The 17399-nt window shown below is 36.9% G+C and overlaps 1 protein-coding gene across 7 annotated transcripts in view; it reads left to right on the top strand.

Annotated features, from left to right (window-relative positions):
* The window catches only part of msn (serine/threonine-protein kinase msn), a 73731-nt gene that overhangs the window by 8917 nt on the left and 47415 nt on the right, over window positions 1–17399 (top strand). For all 7 annotated transcript variants that reach the window (XM_089647150.1, XM_089647155.1, XM_089647149.1 and 4 more), the window contains exons 4-8: window positions 12566–12742; window positions 13786–14017; window positions 14861–14989; window positions 16385–16483; window positions 17136–17347. In XM_089647150.1, coding sequence (XP_089503276.1) covers window positions 12566–12742; window positions 13786–14017; window positions 14861–14989; window positions 16385–16483; window positions 17136–17347 — 849 coding nt within the window. The remainder of the gene's footprint in view (window positions 1–12565; window positions 12743–13785; window positions 14018–14860; window positions 14990–16384; window positions 16484–17135; window positions 17348–17399) is intronic.

Below are 17399 nucleotides of genomic sequence, written 5' to 3'. Positions count from 1 at the left end.
AATAACTGTCAATGAAAAGGCGTTTGGGTGAGGGCACCAGTATATGCTCGATCATTTGAATGAATCCAAATTTTAACTCTTTCTGTGTTTGACTCAGTTTCATATTTTCTGGGAGCATGTTGAATATTTTTGTGGCAAAGTATCGAAAGCTACGTTGACCAATAATATAATAAAATATATCAGGTACAGGCAGATACATCCCAACAAATATGATTTAAAACCCCACATGAACCCATATTTAATTCTCATATAACATAAATAAAAGTGATAACCTATCCATTATTTTTGCAATTTTGAGGTGCTGTATCGTCACCTCGGTTGGACAAGGTTGTAAGTGACATTTTTTTCAAAAATGACCTTTGAACGCAAAACCAGTTCTTTTGCTCATTTCTATAACCAAAACAATTTTCAAAACCATCTGTTTCGTATTTCCATAGATGCTTGAATGACGAAGTTCCAAAATCAAGCTTTTACAGATTACATTTATTTTACAAGGTTCTAACACCACTTTGAACCTTTTGCAATCGCCATTTTGTTTGTATATGACAGTTGGTCGTCGTTACGAGGTGCAGCGTAGGTCGTCACTTTGGTTGTATAGAGTTCTAACTTCACCTTACCATGTTCTGAGGTGTCAAAGTTTGCAAAGACGATTTCTCATAATCTAAATATTTTCTTTTAAACTATGTTAAACTAAAATACTTTACTCAAGAATCAACCTCAAAATAGATTATGAGAAATCATCTTTGAAAACTTTGGACACCTCGTGTCCCAGAACAAGGTAAAGTGAAGTAAGAACCCTGTCTAACCAAAGTGAGCTATGTTGCCTTTATATTAACAATGATTGATTTTAATTTATTTAGATAAAGTTCACTTCTTTCTCGGAATGGCATCTCTATACTGAATTAATCTTTCTCTGTATTCGATTAGTCACTTATTAATATTTACTTGTTCCATCTATCAGGTTATTAAAACCCTGTCTGCATTTCAGGCACATAAGACAGATAAGATGTATTGTTATTTTTCTTTGAGAATTATTTATCACTGGCCTTGTGAGATTACAAAAATTCCACCGAAAAAGTGCATTGGATGCAGCACAACGATGAAATATTGCAACCGCAAATTTATTCAGTTGTTTTTACATAGTGTCTTACAAAACTGAGTAGTACATATTCAGTTTGATTGTTAAAATCTCTCATTTTTACAATTTTTCAATATACAAGGGTATTATCATAATTTTTTTTTCTAACATTTATCTTTAATTTATTCATTGATACGTATTGTATCTTGATAATTGGATTTAGGTTTTAGTTACATAAATAATTTTTTTTGTTTTTTTTGTTTTCGTGATGCATTTTACTAAATTTTTGCAGTATACTAAAACTTGGTTTGATTTCTACGACTTCCATCTTATAGGTACGGTATGTCTTTTTACATATTGCATATTAGGTATTATACATTCATTTATACTTAGGTATACATGTTCATGTTCTACGGAGGCAGAAAGACCTGATTTTAGTTAGAAATTTTGCTAAAAATGGCTTTTGTAATGTTTGATGACAAAATTTTAATAGCCAGGTAATCTTAATGTTCATCTCTTCGCCTACGTTTCTACAAGGTATTATCAGGTTTCAAATATCATTGACAGTTTTAATTCGGGTTTGAAAGGGTTTTTAGTAAGTGAGAAGTAGGTATCCAAATCCTTTCAACAGGACAAAAGAAAAGTTTCGATTTATTTAATAGAAATTATTTAGGAATAAAAAAAATGCCGAAAAACTGATAGTACATGGTGGTTTGTCATCATATGTCACTCGTCTCTTGTGCACCAAACACATGCTGTTAAGTCCTTCTTCCACAGGAATATGTGAGTATCTTATATTCGACGATTCAAGTATCTTGGCGACTATCACCATACTTATAAGCGGAGGTTTACACAAGGCATATGTTGCCGACATTTTGTAAACTAATTGGCAAAGCCAGTCTCCCCTGATCAGATGGTCGAGGTTTTTCCCACTCACGTCGTCGAGACTTTAAACATGGCGTAACTTGTATCACACATTTTGTAATATTGCATGTGTTTTTGATCAATGCTAGGAACGAAACTGTAAAAAATAATGAAAGGATATTAAAATGATAGCTGCCGCAACTGATTGGTTGAGAGTAAGGCTATGAATATGAATATGTGTTCACGTTTCTAGGATTTAACAATAATTGGTGACGATGCGGGTCTCGTGATTCCAGTAGCGACGTGTATGTATGCAAGCGACAAGTAGATTGCGGCTTGAGTACACAACGTGAATATCGGATACCTGCGTAATCCCTGTGGAAACTGCTTATATCAAAAAATTGTTTTTTTAAAATTTATTTTTAAACATTTCCTCGATATTTATTTCACTAATATTGATAACAAATTGATAAAGATAAATCATACCCCCTTTTACCATACACGCTTTATCACTAGACATTTTTCGTGATAACAGTTTGGAATGTGTCATTAAATAATTTTAATTAGCTTTCTGCACCAATCAATGTTTTTTTTTTTCATAAAATGGGGCAAATGAACTTGATTTGCTTTGTGGAATAATGACAATATGGCCCCCTTTACAATGTGCTCAGTATAATAATAAATTAAAAAAAATATATATTATAATAATTTCACTTCAATTTCAACGATCAGCGGTCTCGGCCATGTTTGGTGACCAGATCAGAATAGCCAGGTACTTTCCCACCTCCCTCTCACCAATCTCTTTCCCCTCCAGCCTCACAACATTACCCTGATTGGGGATGCCATCGTTTCCTTGGTTTCGGACAGTTGGGAGCAGTTGGGACTCTTGAGATTTTTTTTAACCTTTTTACAATCATTGTAAATTGAAATTTGCTGCATTTAGTGCAATGAACAATTTGCTTGTCTGACTTTTCTTTGAACTGTGATTAACACAGATGCGTTCATACTTATTTTATGGTCACCAATAAAATTTTTAACCATTTAAATTTTCTGCCCACATTTCATCAATTGTGCACATTGTCTTTTCAAAGATTTTAATTTGTTTTCTACTTTTTCTTTTTTCGATTTTATGTCCGGGTTAAATCTTCCCCATAGGAAAAATTAAACCCTTCCACACACTTTTCCGCAAATGATCATCTAGTCCAAGGCTGCCCAACCTTTTTAACAGTTGGGCCAAATTGACGATTTTGAATCACTGGCGGGCCACTGAATACCTGACGGTTCCTATTTCCATGGGCGGGGGGGTTGTTAGAGAATTTCTATAAAACATAATTCCCCACAAAAAAATTCAAAATGAGTGCTCCCCACAAAATTTTTCGAATTCCATGGGGGAGGGGGGGTGGCTACAAGATTCCATTTTGGACGCGAAAAATATTATATCAAAAACCGGTGTATTTTTGTTTAAAAAGTAAGTTCAACAGGTTGGATTTTTTCGTCGCTGATTCTCGTTCTGGATAGCCTAAATAGCGATAAATCGCCTTCGTTGGCAACACTGGTGACCGCGCGCAAGCTGCAATGTTTGTTTTACCGCGGGCCCGCGACACTTTTTCAAATTGGCGGGTTTTTTGAAAATGGTTCACGCGGGCCACTTATAATTCGTTCGCGGGCCACAATGTGGCCCGCGGGCCTGGGGTTGGGCAGCCTTGATCTAGTCAATCAACATTATATAAGCAAAATAAATACAAAACAATACAAGAACAACACGTCAACTCACCAGAGATCAAATGGGATAATAATTCACCGACTCCAGATATTTTCATATCAGAGGGTTCGGCTCGGTAGAACTCCTAACAGGGTCTATAAATCCCACTGATCCCTTAACATTTATTATTTGTATTTTTTTTATTAATATTATTGAAACTATGTTCTATTCAAAGATTTTAAAACTTACCGAACCATTTAAAGAAATTAAACCTAATGTTATTACCGCCCACGAGTCCCAATTGCAGTCAGTGGGAACGTGGCGGGTCCAATCGGGGTATGTTGGGGGAGAGGAAGGTTGGGAAGTTCTTGGCTGTTCAGATTTGATCACCAAACACGGCTAAAGCCAATTCAAGCAACCTTTCAATTCAGAATTGTGGTTTTACACCAGGGTGACACTAAAAGCATCTACCATTCTGGAACATGCCGCAAATATAGTATAGGTAATTTTAAATGTACTTAAATTGTGGGGAACCCGCAACCTCTGGATTTAAAGTCGAGGATCTTAACACACTGTAGTCGGGCGCTTCAAACAATAGACTCTAGCCTATAGCGGGTGTTTTTCGCGAATAGCGCAAAAATATATCGCTTCAGCTAAATCTTCACCAGAATGTGTAGACAAATTATCGACGAATATTTCCTCATGACTTTCGTTATTATCTGAAGACATTTTTGAAGGGTAAAAGAAAATATCAATTAAATAAATTCCACTAAAAAAACACGTCTGTTTTGTAACTCTGTATATCATAACTAAAGCACGTGTATATTAGCGCCACTCTATCTTCACAAGTAACGAGTGCCAGGAAAAGTCATTCAGGAAATGATTATTGTAATAACATCCTCGGGATTGTCTCATAAGAGAGGTCCAATGAATTTATAACACGTCATAAGAATATAATAGGTACTCATATTCCCAGTACAACTAACAAACAATCTTTGAAATTTAACACGATAAAATTGCCTAATTATTGTAAGAGTATGTGTGTACATAAAAGAAACAAGGGCTTATCTTTTTTTTGTTATATGTGTGTGTAGTTTGTAATGTCTTCAAGCGTTTAGATTAAATAGTCACGGGAAATAATAATAATAATTTTCCTTCCCCGCCTTTGAAGTGGAGCCGGCGTAAAGGGTATTTTTACCCGTCCCGCTGATAAGCACCAGTCGGCCGCGCGGGTAAAAATACCGTTCCCGCTCATAGTGTGTTAACAACTCGACCACGAAGGCCATTATTACATTTATTTCCCGAATGAGGTTGTCTTTTTTGTATTGCAATAAGTCGTGGGTATTTTGCGAAAAAGCATTATGTCAAAATTTTGGCAGTCTTAATGATGCAGTAATATTGTTCCGTTGTCTCTCTTTACGAGTTATTATCTGAATTAAGTCAATTATGCATAAATCTCTTCAGCGAATGAGCACCGAGGGACTTGATGCATATTCCTTGGTTATATTATACCGTGTGAAACAGTATTAAGTCAGACTTATTGCAATTTGTTTTTTCAAGATTTATTTATTTATCTATGGATTTCTGTGGTATTCGAAATTTAACAGTAGTGTTTGAAGGTCCAGCACCCTGAGGTGATTTCACACAAAAACGGCGCTGTATAAATCATCCAAATATTATTTATTATGTCGTTTGAAGTTAGTTTCTTGCTGACTAAATTGAATAATTATTTTTTAAAAATTATGCGTAGCGGCAAAAATTTTAAAAAATGGCTAGAAAACTAAATGAAAATGATTTCATGGCAGTTGACGAGAGTTTGAGAGGTCAGATAATCTCCCTCAACCAGTCTCACCCGATTCGTGATAGGATATAATAACGAAAGTAAAGTTAGATTTTAAGTTTTGACGGCCGGCATAGTCCAGTGGTAACGCATTGGACTGCCATTCCGAAGGTCGCGGGTTCGAACCCGGCGTGCGCAAATAAATTTTATTTGATTAATTTGTGTTATTTCACAATTAATTAATTAAAAAATAATATATAGTATATTTGCGGCACGTTCCAGAGTGGAAGATACTACCAGTATCGCCCTGGTGTAAGACCACCATTCAGAATTGAAACGTTGCTCCAAATGGCTTTAGCCGTGTTTAGTGACTAGATCTGAATAGCCAGGTACTTCCCCACCTTCCTCTTTCCCTTCCCCACTTACCTTCAGCCTCACAACATCCCCCAATTGGGGATGCCATAGTCTCACTGGCTCCAGACGGGAGCAGTTGGGACTCTTGTGAGGTATTCACTATAAAAAAAAAAATTTAAAAAAATTTATGAGCTTTCAAAGTGAACATTAGTAAAATGTATGCAATTGTGTCTAATTTCATACATTTTGTGTTCATAATTACAATTTGTGTTCATAATTCATAATTCGAATTCATAATACGAATGGCAGTGCTGCCGTACTGCCGCTTGTATACTGTGATGACACACGCTTTTCAGTCGCCCGCAAATATCAATGTTTTGGCGGCTTCTATGTTATCTTCGGTGCTTTTCGATATTTTTCAAGAATTCAAAAAGTTTTGTCTTCGGCATGCTCTAATTAAGGCGATGCACTATGTCGTGTAATATTTTGAATCGAGCCGCTATCAATAACACACCTTACGTAAGGCTTAAATTCCCTCTTAACACCATCCACCTGTTTTGATTTATGCAAGAAAAAAACATGGCCATATAGTGCCTTTTATTTTATTTAGTGGATATTCAGGCACAAATATTTAAATGTTTTTCGATCATTTTAAAAATAACTTAATTCGCCACATTATAAAATAAAACCTTAACCGAAAATGGGTTTGTAAGTAGGAGATTTTGAACTTTAAAGCAGGTTTCATAGGCCTTATACATTATTTGTTTCTGGGCTTATAAAAAGACTTATCTAAAAAATACTCGATTATTTCAAAGGCAAGGATGTATTATACTCGCAGTATTTAATTAAAGCATCTGAAACATTTCTCGGCGACTAAATTTTCAAACCAAAAACACTGATTTTGCATTACTACGTAGTGCATCGCCTTAATATGATACGTTTGTAAATAATGTGAAACTTCGTTGTAGGAGACAACCTATTCTCTTTGACAATATCAAGAGTCTGTTTTTAAGAACTTACTGACATTCCTTCCAAATAAAAACATGGTGTCGCCGCAATTTGATATCTTTTCTTTGAATACTTAGTATAAATTCCTCTCTTTTCACCCTGTTTAGAGGTTATCATCTCAACGGGCATTGAATTCAGAGAATGTCTTTATCAGCTGGTGTGCGGTGCGCCCGCGTTTCAAGTTTCATTACAACAACTTCTATTGTGATAAAACATAATACTGCATGTATTAATATTTCTCTTCTGAGAAAGCTGTTACTGCAATTGTCAGATTCCATATATTTTTATGTTCCCTAGAATAATTGTTTAGCCTGAAAATTTGTTGAGAAGATATCAAAGCTAATTTTCAAAAGCAGCTTCCTTAGATAATAGAAACAAAGGGAGAAATGGTTTGAAAGAGTGCTGTCTGTCTCCGAGCTACGATCAAACTGCACGAACTGTCAAAGTGGCAGAGCCAATGAAAGTTATGCATTTGGTTCATGGCGTAGTCCCTATTCTCCATCGCAGTATCATTGTTAAATAAGATTCTTTGGAGATTGTTGGATGGATGGGAAAAAATTTAATCTGATGGGACGAGATCAGGAAAATAAAACTGTAGTGGAATAACCTTGCAACCGTTTTTGTAATATTAGTATTTTGATAGCTTTCTCTCCATAAACAGTATAAATGGTTCTAATGACCTCTAATGCCACATAACTGTTCCGGAGTGGAAAATACTCTTTGATAATAGATCATCATTCAGAATGGAAACATTGCTTTAGCCATATTTGGTTACCAGAACTGAATAGCCAAGCACTTCTCCGCCTTCCTCTTCCCATCTCTATCCCCTCCCAGCTACCCTCAGCATCACAATAAACCCTAATTGGAGATGCCATATTCCTATTGGGTCCAGATGGCTGGGACTCTTGTGCAGTATTCATATAATTAAACAATGAATCTTGATGCATTCAATAAAACAATTCTATGGTATTAAGATGACATTGAAATGTCAATGAAAATTCTTTGAAGAACTGTGTTTAAATACTCATTATTTGCTCTTAAGACTCATTATGTATCAACCCATTATAATATTATTAAGGTAATTAATTACACATGGAGAATATAATATGTAAATATAAGTGGGCGCGTACAGTATAAATTAAGAAGTCTGTGTGTCGATGAACTCTGATTTGCTTTGAATTTGAGTATAAAATTTGGAACTGATTGAGAATCCAGACAAGCGACAAAGTACCTACCTATAATGCAGTATATTTTACGAGAATTTAAAAAAAAAATCTATTCCATATTTGAAATATGTATTTCTTTTGTTTAAAATTCTTGGCATTGATAATCTTGACAAATAAAGTTAGATTTTGTGATTTTACAAGGGTTTAAACTTTTCTATTTTCAAGAAAGCGTTATTTACTAAAGGTAAATTTCTGATTGTCTCTCTAATTTGTCAACAAAAATTGTAATTATGTTATGAAGAAAATCGACTGAATTTGTTTTTAAAGGCTTGAAATCTTATCTCTAAATAGTATAAAACAATGTCACAATCGGCGTCTCTCTGTTTGTGCGCTTAGTTCTTCTAAACTATGCAACGGAGTTTGATATGGTTTTCACTATCATTTAGAGAATTTCTTCTTAAACTTATACAGTCTTACTCATAATGAAATCCCTAATACGACGATAATACCCCGTATTAGCTATACAAGGGTGGGGGCCTATACTGGTCAGATTAAAAATCTTTACTCATAATCATAAATTTTCCCAATATAGCTCGACCGCTGGATTATGGAATATGATTTTTTTACAGTAGCAACACTTGAAAAATTTGGCATTTCGCGGCGTGTTGCCAACTTCACGTTTATTCATATGTCAAAAAAGTAATCCAAGAGTTGGTTTGTTTATCTTTGAATAACCTAAAAATGGATAATGTTGAGATTAATTTGCAGTCAATGGCACCCATTACTCCAGGAAAACGTTTTATTCCTTGGAACTTTGCAACTGTTGATTGTTGCTCTTCAATACATTGTGGCATTTTAATGTACTGTGGAGCAAGGCGGGCAAATGCAGTTGCGACCCTTTTGGCAATACGGGACACTGTCTGTTGACTAAATCCAATAGAAAGTAGACAAAAGTTAATGTTTTATAATCAAGTCGTTAAAAAATTATTTTCGGGCGCTACATTGCTAACGCTGGCTAAACCTTATGAGATACATCAAAATAATGTTCTACAGATTGTATATGTTGAAAAGGTCTACAGAAAAGTCCAGGATGTTACATGTCAATCCCTGGATGACCCCCATCAACGCTGGGTACACGTCAGCTAGTAAAGACAGTCCGCTTATGTTTGTGCTCGCAAAACTCGAAAAGCAGTCGACCGATATCGCTGAATATTTCAAAGTTTGTTCGTAATAGTGCTAGGAGTGTTAAGAAATGTTTAAATGGCAGAAGAAGTCGGGACGTCCTAGGAATACTTGACCCTTTCTTCCCCAGTGTTAATTCAAATTAACATGAACTTTGTGATTTTTTTTACCGCAACGGTAGCGATTTAGAAAAACCATGTTTTCGTTTTCTTATGGCTTGTAGTCTTTTCTGTGGCGTCTATTTTTTCCGCACGGTTGAAATCCTTATTCCCGCAATAAAAACGATAAATATTTTGACATCTGCTGATTGTGAGTTTCATCGAATTTCTGCCGTCATTGATTACTTAGGACGGGTTGTTTCGGAGAATTTGAACAATTCATCAAATTTCAACGTTCATTTTCGGGTTCTGTGAAAGTCCTATTCAAGTTCTGTTATTATATCATTGTAGGCTAGTTGCTTGACAAAACTGAAATAAAAACAGAACTTGAAAAAATCTTTCACAGAACTTGAAAATGAACGTTGAAATTTGATGAATTGTTCAAATTCTCCGAAACAACCCGTCCTTAATCTAAGGCGAGATATCAATATTTTATATTCGAATTACAAATATTTTAACGCATTAAAGATGTGTTCTATACATAATAATAACATCAGTTCAATTCACTGATCACAGTCATTCGCCAGAATATTGTAAATGAATTTCAATGTTCATTCAAATTAACACTGGTAGTGACGGACATATTTTCGACTAGTATGGCGAATTTTTAAAGATTTATTATCCTAGATTATTTCTTTATTTATGAATGAATTTTAGTTAAAATGTTATTTGTTTGTACCTTAGAGATTATCACTTCATTGTAAATGTGCATTTTTGACATGAAACAGTTATTTGTATTACTTTTGTGTTATGTTTATTTTACCTTTCTATTTAAAAAATACCCTCTGATGCCCAATGTTAATCCAAATTAACATATAAAAATTAAAAAAAAAAAAAAAAAAATTAAATACCAAAAATTTTCAAATAATTTTCTGAGGTATTATCAAGCATTACATATTTTATATATGTGGAAACAATAATGCGGGTGTGAAAGGGTTAACGCAATATCTCTGCACCGGGATGAGATACGAAGTCGAATTAAAGTCGACGTAATGTAGTTTTTTTAACAGTAACATCGTGGTATACAATAGTGAATGGTGGAAGAAATCGGAGACTCCCGAGAAAGACATTAGGAATAACGAAGCATTGCGGGGTTCACTAGTATTTTATAAATACTTTCAGCTAGTATATTACTCGTCTGTGATGACTGTATATGATTCTATGGCGAGCGATATCGCGAGATAGGCCAGGCGCCATGCCCACATACGTTTTCAAATTATATCGCTCTTCGGTAACACACTTTCGATTCCAACTTTTGATGATTCGTCATTCAACGAATAGATATTATTAACAATCGTTTAGTTGTTTGATAAGATAATATTGTTCTGCATGATCAAGGCTGGCTTATCAGATGATATTAATCCGATTCTGATAAATCAGTACCGTTTGTTGGCCCGCTTTGAACATGAAGGTCTTTATTTACATTTTTATCATGCCATATTATAAACTTTCAATGTCATTTTCATCATAAATAATACAAGTCATGATGCGCATCATTGTACTGTTACTTTGTAGGGTAGATAAAAGAGTATTGGTTTATTACTGCTGGAAAAATAATACTTCTCTATTGACTCATATTGGTCCTTGAATAATTGTTTTCCAGCATGTCATTTATTTTTTCCAGTCCCGTATTAATTTCATGTACGAGGGTCATCCAGAAAGTAAAGTTACAACATTTATGTAAGATCGAAAAATGCTTGTATTTAATTGAAATTCACAGGATACTTCACAAATATATTAAAGTATTTTTAAACGTAATCGCCATCGAGATCCAGACATTTCTATAGTCAGGGCATCAGCTTTTGTATGCCAGTGTCGTAGACCTCCACCGCCAGCTCTTTCAGCCACTTCTTCACAGCTTCCCCAACCTCCTGATCGTTGGAAAAACGTTTCCCACCCAAAGACTCCTTTAGTTTAGTAATAAGGTGATAGTCCAAGGCGCCAAGTCGGGTGAATAGGGGGGGTGGGTGACAATATCTCATCCAATCAATCTCAGTAACTCCTGTGAAAATCGCGCGTTGTGGAGTATGGCGTTGTCAAGCATTACCCTTCTGGGTTTCTGAATGGCTCTTCTTTTGAGGTTTTTTAGGGTATTGCAGTAAGCCTCTGCATCAATGGTAGTCGCTTTAGGCATAAAATCCACCAAAAGGACCCCCCTTACAGTCCCAAAAAACAGATGCCATGACTGAATGGGTCATCTTGAACTTTTTGGTGGCTGGAGTAGATAAATTACGCCATTGAAGTGATTGTCTTTTGGATTCTGGGGCAAAATAAACTTCCACGAGCTTCTAATGGATGTTCGGGGTGGTATTCTGCAAAGTCAAAAAAAGGATAACCGCTCGGATCTCACATGGACGGGAGGTGACGGGAGCGCGCGACAACCTCTTAAGAAGAATTTACTGTGACTGAACAAAATGGCCGACAAAAAACTGACGGTTAGGATCCCCCCTACACGCCGAGTGCGCCAAATTTGAAACAAAAAATTACCCCCAGCCTCACGAACCCTTACTTTTTGGAGGGCCCTCGTAGATTTTATTTTTTATTAGGTAGTACATATTTTGCTTGAATAACAGTTTCAAAATAAATTTTTTTGCAATATTATTCTTTCCTAACGTAAGCTGGTGCTTAGGAAAGGTGTGCTCATTAAAAAAAAACTTTGTGAAAACAACTACATGGATAAATATTTATACAGTATTAACAATCAATTTTTTTTTTCAAAATTATACAAGTAATAATAGTGTTAGATATATAAATAAATAAACCTTTGACTCTGTGCAGAAACAAGCAGTCCGTTTGTTAGATTCCCCTGTCTTACAAAACAGATTGCAATACCGATATTTTAATGGAAGATGTTCCGAGGAACTACCGTCATTGATCCCTTCGGCACTGGTGCAAAGTCGGAAAATAAGTCAAACGCGTGTCCAATATTTGTACATTGTCATTTGTCACATGAGAACGGGTCGTTTCTACATTTAATTCTTGAGTTCAATAGCTCGACTGTGGAATGTTTACCGGGCTCTGTGTTTTCTCCCTCCTGCAATAAGGGTCTCTACAAGACTCGTGTTCACTCCTTCCTCTTCTCAAAAAGACCCTTCACACAGCATCCCCAAAAATGACATAGGCCCTGAGGGAATTATTTTCCTCAAGGCCTCCTGTGTGGAGTTAATGTTAAAAAAAGTTAGGTAAGGTTTGTTATTTGCTTGTTCTGTTATGTTTTGTCAAGGAACCATTTATTTTATCTGACTAATTTATTGTTTGTATCGTAAATTTCAGGTTCCGTGACGGACCTGGTCAAGTCCACCAAGGGCCAATCCCTCAAGGAGGAGTGGATCGCGTACATCTGCCGCGAGATCCTGCGCGGTCTCAGCTACCTGCACTCCAACAAGGTCATTCACAGGGACATCAAGGGGCAGAATGTGCTGCTCACCGACAATGCTGAGGTCAAACTGGGTAAGGCGAATCATACTTATATTTATCAACGGTGCAACAACCTTTGGAGAGTTCTGTCTGCCTCTAAGGATTAACTTCTCTCTTTTATCTCCCTTCAATTCCTTTACCCAAAACAACCTTTGGAGAGTTCTGTCTGCCTCTAAGGATTAACTTCTCTCTTTTATCTCCCTTCAATTCCTTTACCCAAAACAACCTTTGGAGAGTTCTGTCTGCCTCTAAGGATTAACTTCTCTCTTTTATCTCTCTTCAATTCCTTTTTTTTTATTTTTTTTTTTTATGTTTTTTTTTTACCCAAAACAACCTTTGGAGAGTTCTGACTGCCTCTAGGGATTACCTCATCTCTTTTATCTCCCTTGAATTCCTTTACCCAAGGATAACTTGTTTGTTCCATGTTCAATCCTGAGATGAATGTCAAAAAAAGTCCTGAATGATATTTGGGAACATTGTCACAAATGGTGACACACTCACTGACCAATAGGATGGCATGATCTGGGCAACAAGTATGGGGGTGCTATTGATTTATTTATTGACTCCATATATAGAATTAAGCATAATCTACACCAACACTTTGTTGAATCCTACAAATTAGAGTATTGTTGGTAAATTAGTTTTAATGATTTGTCTTATATGTAGTGTTGTTGTAATTTCTTTTTTACTTTATGTTACTCTTACGTTTTACTAATATTGCTTCATATTTTTTAATATTTTCCCATTATACCTGTAATCACAATTTTACAAGTGTGTATTTTGTACCTTCTTTAAAATGGACTACATCTATTTACTGTAAATATCTCCTGTATAATACATATTGTCCTATGTACACTGCATCTTGTATCACTTCTATGTAAAAGCCTTTTTAGGCGTATATGTAGCCGGAAACATGGTGGGTGCCCTCAACTGTATTCACACAATGATTGATATAAATTGTGATTCAATTTCATTCTGGAAGCATCCTACACATGTAGTTAAAAGTCTATACTTTAAGTTTCAAGACCATATTATTTTAATAATATATTATTTAACACCGTATTTTCCTTTTCCAGTTGATTTTGGTGTGTCCGCCCAGCTGGATCGAACCATTGGCCGCCGAAACACCTTCATCGGCACGCCCTACTGGATGGCGCCCGAGGTGATAGCCTGCGATGAGAACCCGGACGCGACGTACGACAACCGCAGCGATCTGTGGTCTCTCGGCATCACCGCGCTGGAGATGGCAGAGAGCCAGCCTCCGCTGTGTGACCTGCACCCCATGCGAGCGCTCTTCCTCATTCCAAGGTACTCACAATCACTACACATCCATTCGCCATCGCTTATACCACATCTTCCAACAAACCAGCCTGCCGAACACCTTCCTCGACATACCCATAGATAATAGAAACAGGGGAAGTAGGCCATGAACCATTATTAATTGTGTTGCCAACATCGTTTACCCATACTACTGCAGTTCGCGTCTACGCCTTACTTTCTACCCTACTAATGAAATGCATAACTTTCATTTGCTCTGCCATTTTGATAGTCTATGGCGTCTATGCAGTTTGGTTGTAGCTTGGTAACAGTTGCCACGCTTCCATGCCATATCTCTCATTGTTTCCATTATCTACGGTTGCACATTATCCCTACTGGATAGCTCTTGGCTTTGCTACTGGCTGAACCACAGACAGCTTCCATTTCAAGAAGTAAGGGTTTACATTTGAATGGTTAGGAATGCCTTAAATTAAGGAAACCTGATCACTAAACTGTCCATCATCATGGAAGAAGTGTGGATCTGTAGGCACCCAATAATGATCCTAAGATTTATGTTATAGGTTCTCAATCGGTTGGCAAAATTGTAAATGTAAAAAGACAAAAACTCCATTGGGCACATCATAAAGGGTGACAAACACGTACAAAATTACTATGGGGAAAATTGATGGGAATCACCAATTCAAAAACATAGTCGAGCTGTTCCTGACTGTAGCTAGCAGGATGGAGATTTACCTAATGATAGCCAATATCCTCAAGGATAGGGCAACCACAAAACGTATAGGAAAAATGCCCTCATATGTCCTACAATAAAATTTTAGAAAACATTTGTAATGCCCCAATTTATTAATGTTAATCCTTTTCTTTATGTTTCAGGAATCCCCCGCCCCGTTTAAAATCCAAGAAATGGGCCAAGAAGTTCCACGGCTTCATCGAGACAGTTCTGGTGAAGGATTATCACCAGCGACCGTACACAGAGCAGTTGCTCAAGCACTCCTTCATCAGGTTGGTTACTTCGAACAACTCTAACTTTGAGAACACCCGAACTATTTTGGAGATATGATTGAGTGGAGGCAGTATCAAAATGAGTCCTATTGCGATATCTCACAAGAGCTACCCTGTCTGTACTTTGTACAACAAGGGGAACTATATCCCCACCTGGTTGGGCTTGTGTGAAACAGTTTAATGAAGGGAATTGAAATGAGGAAGGAACTGGTACCGCATTCCCTATGCGTCACTTTACGTAAGAACATGTTGGATTCACCAGTGGAATGCCGATGGGTCTCTGGAGAACATGCGACACATACTAATATGATCCTTATTAGAATAATTTGCAATGCGATTTTGCTAATAAAACGTTATGTATTTGTATTTTACTAATATTTTTCTGTTTTATGCTCCGGCCTTCAACAGGTTAAGATGTATCATAAGGCTATGGTAATGTTAGCCACCGAAATAAAACATTGGCGTGCTAATAGGTTAACTTTTAGAAATTCAAGAGGTCAACAATGCAAAAATTATATTTAGTGATTTCAACAGTCCTGGGTCGATGTGATTAACCCAATCATTTTGAGCCAATCACAAATGTCCAATGATCGATCGGGTAATTTTTTCAAAAAAGATTCAATCATTTGATTGATGAGCTATCAGCTCAGTCATCACACATAATGATCGCGGTGAGCGACCATAGATGTATAAATTTTGTAGACCTGGCGTCTCGATTCTCATTCACGGTACAGAGAAATAGAGATGGTAGATACCTGAAATAGGCTGTCATTGCAGTTCAGGCCTAGAACCGCACTGATAGTCCATTTATCATTCATCCATCCATTGTATGTCGTGAGAACGAGGCTCGAGAAGCCAGGTCTATACAATTTATACTTCAACACGGCAGCGGCACATCGATCTATCTATGGTATTTTTTTGTGTTTAAAAATACCCAATCTTGAATAAAGAAGAAAAAAAAGATCTGAAATTAGGTACTTTCGACCCGATCAGCTGTGGGACATGATCGAACCAGGTCGTGTAAAATGATTGATCGACCCGGTACTAGTTTGAAACAATATATTTATTGAACGATTCATCAAAATTCAAGTTCTGTGAAGGTTCTATTCAAGTACTGTTATTATTTCCGGTTGTTTCACAGTAATTGCGTATTAAATTTGAATGATTACCGGAACTTGGGTTATTGGCACTTCGATGTGCAACTTAAAGTTCCTCCAGAGTCATCTCAATGGAGTTTTTAACCAACAGAGAGGATAGACCACCGAGTCTAGATAGAACTCTCGTGTGACACACACTCCTTGCTTCATATATACTCTTCTGTTTTTCTGACTCGACATAGCCTGACTCAAGTATTTGATCAATGGAGTCTCTATTAGTTGATTTCTGCCTTTCCAGAGATCAGCCGACGGAGCGTCAGGTCAGGATTCAGCTGAAGGATCACATTGACAGGTGCAAGAAGAGAAAACAGGAAAACTCTGTCCGAGAAGATTACAGGTAAAACATACTTCTATAAAACTTGCAAGTAACTTGATGCCAAGTGAAAAGATTAATTTTCTGGCATAATAATTCTAGCGTAGCTCTCCACAAAATAATGACATCTTGGTAAATTAGAGATTGCAGATAACGGGTACTATTTTGTATATGGCCATTGTAAAAAAACTGATTGCCGATTTGATGGCAGTGTCACATGTGGTGGCAGTTACTGCTAGGCCTAAGAATATATATTTTTTTATCATATACTGTCGGGAGCCAGTGGGACTATGGCATCCCCGATTGGAGAACGTTGCGAGGGTGAAGGGAGTGGAGCTGTTCACAAAACATGACTAAATCCTCTTCAAGCAACTCTAGAACTCGGATTTGCTTTGAATTTAAGTGCCATAGACGAGCGATAAAGTACCTACCTAAAATATAATATTTTTAACAGAAAATTATTTTAATTTCGTAAGTTGAGAATTCAGACTATGCCTCGATTTTTGTGCGTACGTGATTCTTCCGCCAAAACACAGGACCCCGCAGGAAAACACAGGCAGGGTGAACAATATTCCAAAAACAACCTAAAATTCATTGGATTCAAGAGGAAAGTAATTTATGATTTGAATGAATTATACCATGTGTCTTGGAGCTCATTATCTTCGGTTCTTTCCAGGTACTCCGGTTCGGAAGGTGAAGAAGAAGAGACGGCCATAGCTGGCGAGCCCTCGTCCATCGTGCACCCGGGCGGGGCGGGCGGAGGCGACACACTGCGCCGCAACTTCCAGCAAATACAGGAGGGGCGGCTAGCAGCGGAGCAGCAGAGCGCGCTCAACCAGCCACCGGTACCGCCGCCCAAGCACAAGGGGAAGCACCCAGAGATACCAGGTAACCGAATCCTGGAACTTACTAGCAATCATAATAAAAACAAAATCATATC

The sequence above is a fragment of the Hesperophylax consimilis genome, chromosome 26 (assembly GCF_061612785.1).
Source record: "Hesperophylax consimilis isolate HC1 chromosome 26, BYU_Hcon_1.0, whole genome shotgun sequence".
Taxonomy (NCBI): domain Eukaryota; kingdom Metazoa; phylum Arthropoda; class Insecta; order Trichoptera; family Limnephilidae; genus Hesperophylax; species Hesperophylax consimilis.
This window is presented reverse-complemented; position numbering and strand designations above follow the sequence as displayed.